Source organism: Aplysia californica, unplaced genomic scaffold (genome assembly GCF_000002075.1).
Source record: "Aplysia californica isolate F4 #8 unplaced genomic scaffold, AplCal3.0 scaffold00322, whole genome shotgun sequence".
Lineage (NCBI taxonomy): Eukaryota > Metazoa > Mollusca > Gastropoda > Aplysiida > Aplysiidae > Aplysia > Aplysia californica.
The window spans coordinates 424,339-430,306 of record NW_004797592.1 but is presented as its reverse complement, the minus strand read 5'-3'; the positions used below and the strand labels follow the sequence as shown (position 1 = coordinate 430,306).

The following is a 5,968-nucleotide window of genomic DNA, read 5'->3' as shown; positions in this document are numbered from 1 at the left end:
CGTTTTGTTTTGTGTATATGTATTTACACTATTAAACGCTTGTGGTAATATTGATTGGATATCTTTTTGAGCTCTTAAAAAATATATCAGATCACAGTATTGACAGACGAGTTCACTGAAAAGTCAGAAGCAGAAATGGAATGTATCCCAGTCGCCGAAGTGTTCGAGAAAACTTACTAAAAGATTCAGGATGTGGCGCTCAAAAGTAACTGTGCTTAATTTTAGAAATCGAAGAAAACCTGCTGTCGTTTTCCCAGAAAACATAGATAGAAATATTTTTATTATCATTCTCATAATGGCACTGTTCTGTCACCAAAGATGGCAGTGTCATGTGCTGTGTTGCTCTATAACGTATGTTCTACGCTGACGAAGATTGTGGTTAATTAGACCAACAGAAACCATGAAAAGCCAATCGCTATGTCGAGTTCAAGTAAGAGGTCGTTTGCTTGCACACTGTGACATTTTTTTTTCGATGACTCCCTCACTAAATTAAACATCATGAGATTTTGAAGGCCCTCGTTTTTTCAAGCAGATATAGATCTACACATGTATTCAGCTTAACAGATCATAAAGGATTAAAAGATTAAAGAATCTTCAGACAGAGAACAGCTTGACATGTAGCTTTTTAATATCGTTTCTGATTGTTTACAATTGGTATTAGATTCGGGGGAAGACTTTTCGGACCATCCGGGGTATTTTACAGCAAAACGGCGCTTTGATTGTTGGGATGATATTATGTTCTGTTAGTCTGAGAAAAGTTTGGCCCCTTTTGAAAGTTCCCATAGTCGGAAAAGACTACTTGTGTTCCAGTTAAATGTCCTCAGTGTCTTCGTGTGGACGCAGCTAATAAATACTCTTTGAATCGAGACTTCCAGTGAAGACTGGGGAGTTACTTTTATTTTAAATAACGGTTATAATCTTTGGTCTTGAAGAAGTACAAAATCATCACCCACTCCACGTCAGTGGGTTAGAAGTAACAACAGCTCTCCAGAAGGCAGTAGATCTACCAAGGAGCCGTCCAAGCGCAAAAAAGGTTCACTTAGACGCATGTAGATTATTCTTATATGAAGGGCTATAATAGCAGTCTAGCACGCACATAGCGAACTCACACATATCGAAGCATGCACACAGCGAACACACTCATATCGAAACATGCACACAGCGAACACACTCACAACGAAGCATGCACATTGTGAACAGATTGCCAAGCCCCGAATGTGTTGCTCTTACATGTATATTTTTTCTATCTAAACATGCACATGGCGAAATTCATACATAATTTTAAAAATTTCCGCCTCCTGCCTATTTAGCTAAAAGCGTGCTAGACTATATCTACGTTGATTTTTCCTTATTAAATTGTTGCCTTATTTTCTTCTTCCTTTCGTCTTCTGCACTCTAGCCACGGTCCAAAGTCTCCAAAACTGCCTGTATTGTCGTCTGGGGTGATGCGGTTGAACTCTTCGCCGCTGCAACAGAAGACAAGAGTTCGATTCTCAAGTGTGGGAATCTATGGTATCAAGCATATCGGCCTTTTTGCTGGGATACTGCATCCCACTGGGCCTGATTGGCCCTGACAGGCAGGGTCGAAGCCTTTTATAATATGATCTCAATCGTGTCGACTTGGGAGAAGAACATTCACGATGAAATCAACGCATGTGTGTGTTACGACCATTTGGAAAACGAAAAGTCATATTGTAGATATTCCTCTCAATCTTCAATTTTACTGCCTCTGGTTTTTAAATGAAAAACTGAAGAAACAGTGATGTGCTAGGGTGTAAACACAAACAATTCGTTTCTGATTTATTGTTTTTATCAAAAATGCAATGAAACACGTGACTTTTATGAATTTATATAAAGAATAATAAACATATTTTTTCTTCATTAAATCAAGTCTGATTTAGCTGTGACATTTTTTCTGGCCACAGGAACGTGAAGAGCCTGCTTCTGGCCTGCCCTGCAAAGAAAATGGGAGTAACGTTATGTATGATATTGAATTGCTAACCCTCTGAGTGTTTTTCTCACATGTATGCCCACATGAGTAGTACCACTTGCTTGAGTTATAAGCAGGCACTACCGTTGAAATTATTAACTTTCTTCCTGTCAGCCTTCTTCGCTGTCTCTCCTTTTATCCGTTAATCTATTTAGCAATCTACCTACTTATATTTGTTTACACAGGTCGTGTATCTGTCTCTCAGTATACCGATCTATGTGTCTGTCAATGTGTGTGTGTCTTTTTAATCAATATGTTAAGTGTATATTGTTTGTTATGACAGAGGGGAGAAAAGAAGCAGAACATACCAGTGGTACCCGATAACTACCCGCTATATGTATCGTGTGTGTGTGTGTGTGTGTGTGTGTGTGTGTGTGTGTGTGTGTGTGTGTGTGTGTGTTTGTGTATGTGTGTGTGAGTGTGTGTTTGTGTGTGTGTGTGTGTGTTTGTATGTGTATGTGCGTTGTGCACTTGCATGTTGCGCGCGTGTGTGTATATGTGTGAGTATATGTCTGTAAGTGTGGATGTGTGGATGTGTGTGTGTGTGCGTATGAATGTGTGAGTGCGTGCGTACCAATGTGTGTGCACGAATATGTATGTGCGTCCATAGTTCGTCCAAGCATCGTTTCTGTAATAGACTCTATTGAAAAACGTTGATTCTTATTATGCTAACAATGAAGCAATAAATACGTACGAGAGATGTTCAGGGGAAATCGCAAGTGCAGATCCTGAAGTTAAAGACCAGGTAGGCGGGGCAGGACATCTCGGTGCCGTCGAGGAGAAACTTGGTGGGGTCCGTGGGGTGTGCACGCCAGCCATACGCGCAGGCTGAAGCAAAGACAGTGTTGGCGGATAGAAGAAATAATGAAAAGATTCCGTCTTTACCATTTCGAAACACCAGAATTACAAACTGCCCTCTGCTCAGTACCTAGTTATGAGAAATTTGACTTTAAAAGTTTTGAGTTTCACAACAATATGTGAAGCTTTTTTCGAATGCAGTTCTTTGAATATCTTGATAACGACTCAGAATAATCTTCGATTTCTGATCTCATGGTCTTAGTAACTCAAAACTGTAAAACTGTCAATTAGAAGTTTGTAATTTTGAGGTAGCATTTCCGTAAATTTAGAAAGTATGATTTAAAAGAATGGCGGTTCGCCATGGCAAACAAAAGCACCCTATGAGGGGAGGGGGATGTCACAGCAAACAGAGAGACATTAAATTAATAACGTTCATTCAATGCAGAGAAAAAGTAGGACAGACAGACAGACAGACATAAGCAACAAAGAGAAAGCAAAGAAATGGGGGTGGGGGGCTACCGCCAGTGGCACTATTCAGTGACCATTTTAGTGACGAAACGTTATTCCTTATCAACTGCGGTGCTTTTGCAAAGTCTGTAACAAAAAATACCTTGCACCTCTCTCTCTCTCTCTCTCTCTCTCTCTCTCTCTCTCTCTCTCTCTCTCTCTCTCTCTCTCTCTCTCTCTCTCTCTCTCTTTCTCTCTCTCTCTCTCTTTCTCTCTCTCTCTCTCTCTATCTATCTATCTATCTATCTATCTATCTATCTATCTATCTATCTATCTATCTATCTATCTATCTATCTCTATCTATCTATCTATCTATCTATCTATATCTCTCTCCTTCTATCTATCTATCAATATATCTATCTATGTCTCTCTCGTAGCCTAACGGCTTTCCTGTGTTAAAAAATATTCAATTAAGTCTCTTCATATTCAAATTCCGTAGTCTGTCGGTTAGATTAGATACCACACAAAGACAGCGAGAAACAAGATCACACAATGATATAGCAAATAACATTTATAAATATGAAATCTTTCACCGGTAGATATATCTTGCCTCTTCACCGGTGTCTGTAGTGTAATGGTAATTTTCTTTGCCTCTCGAAGCAAAAGAACCTGAGTTTGACTCCCATATGGGGATAGTAATGAGTTCATTATCTCCGTTCTTCTGCTTTTTTTCATTCCTCTTAGTGCAGGTCAGGCAGAGCTCAGCAGTCAGTGTCAGACATGAGTGGCATTGTGTCCGTTGGGGTGTAAAATATTTACAAAATATCTTAGCTCTTATTGGTGCAGTTATTCTGACAATAAACAAATGGGAGATACCAGCAAGCCAAACCATAAACTATCTAAACTTGCAAGACCTATCAACAATCTCTTTCTCCTACTCTCGACATTGAAGCTGCGTTTTACGCAGTAATAAGGAAGAGTGTTTTGATTCTTATTGGGCCCCGCCCACTCAAGGGAAACGTCCTTTCGTTGCCCGGGTGCGAGTATGCAAATGAGGCAATTTTCACATGTTCTACTTTCTTCCCCGCCAAGTGACCCCTTACTTTACGTGCAACAAGTCACTACCTTAGAATTTCAAAGTTCTATCTGACATGTTCGGCTGTTTTGCGTTTCTAAGACCATGAGGTCATGAACCTAAAAATATAATGTTCTACCTGCTCTATCAAAATTGTAAAATTATTCCAAGTCGTTATAAATATATTCAAAGAACTGCTTTCGAAAAAGCTTGACATGATCTGAAACTCAAAATCTTTGACGTCAATTTTCTCAAAACGTGGTTCTTAGCAGATAGAACTTTGTAACTCTGAGGTAACGAAGTGGAAAGTGCCTTAGTAAGTGTGCGTGGGGTCTAAAAGCTAATATCAATAGCTCAAAATCTATCAGGTTAGTACCACTATCAGAAATGAAACACAACGTCATCACAACTACATAACTGGCTTTAAAGACCTTGTTGGGTTATAGAAAGAAAATACTGAAAGTATACTGAAAATACTGAAAATATGTAAAAGTATCTACCACAGCAGCAACATTAAAAAGCAGCAGCAATAATAACAACAACAACAACACTGGGGACAACTGGTATCATTCTCTTCGTCTATGTCTCCAATACTTACTCGTATATTGAGTCACAGACATCAAACTTATGGATGCCAAATATTAGCTGACATTGTTTCGGAGGCGGTGACCCTGGCAAGAAGCAATCTTCTCGAGGCTGCAGATGCTGTCTCCATTGCTCCCACCCCACTAAAGAAAAATTATATAACCCACCGGCCAAACACACCCACACAACAACAACCAACAAGTCACCTGTTGTACAGGAGTAGTCTTCGACACATCGCCCAAGACTTGGATCATAGCGGCTACGGTCATCGCATTGTCGGTACTTGGCTGTGTAGTCCACACACTCGTAATATGCAAAGCAGACATCCCATACAGCGTAACGACGTCCCTTGTTGGCACTCCCGGAGCAATCGTCTGGTGGAAAATGTGTTGGAAAGAGATTAATCTTGCGGCTTACTGAGGTTGTTTTGTTTTTTCTTGGTTGTTTTTTTTTGGGGGGGAGGGGGATTCTTTTGGGGGGTTGGGGTTGGGGGAGTTTTTTTCGGGGGGTTGTTTTTTTTTTATTTTTATGTTGGGTTGTTGTTTTTGTTGTTGTTGTTTGTTTGTATGTTGTTGTTGTTATTTGTTGTGGTTGAGTTTCTTTTGCTTTGTTTTGTTTTGTTTTTGGGTGGGTTGTTTTTGTCTTTTTACTATAGTAATATAAGTCAGTGTCTGTCAACCCTATTAACACTTGCGCTCACTTATTTTGACATATTTAAGAGACTAAAATGTTTGTACGGTGCACCTACACTTATTTCCAAATTGGATATTAATATACCTGTCACCCCGGGTGATCCCCACTGCCCACTGATGGGCGATATCGCCCAGGCTGGCTAGCACTGACGTAGGTGTATGTGCTGGTCTGTCAGATTGCGGGTGTATAGGCTACTTGAAAGGACTGTTGTACGATGAATAGGCAGGTGCGCGTGAAACATCTATGTGTTTGCTATTGATTTTATTTTGAATTGTTTTATTGTAATGTACCGGAAGCCACCAGGGAGTGAGCTCTATCGAAGTTATCTTTATTATTACATTAATATGGGATGATGATGATGTTATAATAATTATTATCAT

The 5,968-nt window shown here is 39.7% G+C and overlaps 1 protein-coding gene and 1 long non-coding RNA gene across 2 annotated transcripts in view; both read right to left on the bottom strand.

Moving 5' to 3' along the window:
- Window positions 1-1,767: 1,767 nt before the first annotated feature.
- Window positions 1,768-2,815, bottom strand: LOC118477984. The gene is made up of 2 exons (XR_004858726.1): window positions 2,685-2,815; window positions 1,768-1,954 (listed from the first exon to the last, which is right to left on the bottom strand). It is a non-coding gene; the product is annotated as an uncharacterized LOC118477984 (long non-coding RNA).
- Window positions 2,816-3,824: 1,009 nt separating this feature from the next.
- Window positions 3,825-5,968, bottom strand: part of LOC118477983 (prisilkin-39-like) — a 4,915-nt gene continuing 2,771 nt past the window's right edge. The window contains exons 3-4 of the mRNA XM_035970800.1: window positions 5,102-5,269; window positions 3,825-3,904 (exon numbers count right to left, since the gene is read on the bottom strand). Coding sequence (XP_035826693.1) covers window positions 3,825-3,904; window positions 5,102-5,269 — 248 coding nt within the window. The remainder of the gene's footprint in view (window positions 3,905-5,101; window positions 5,270-5,968) is intronic.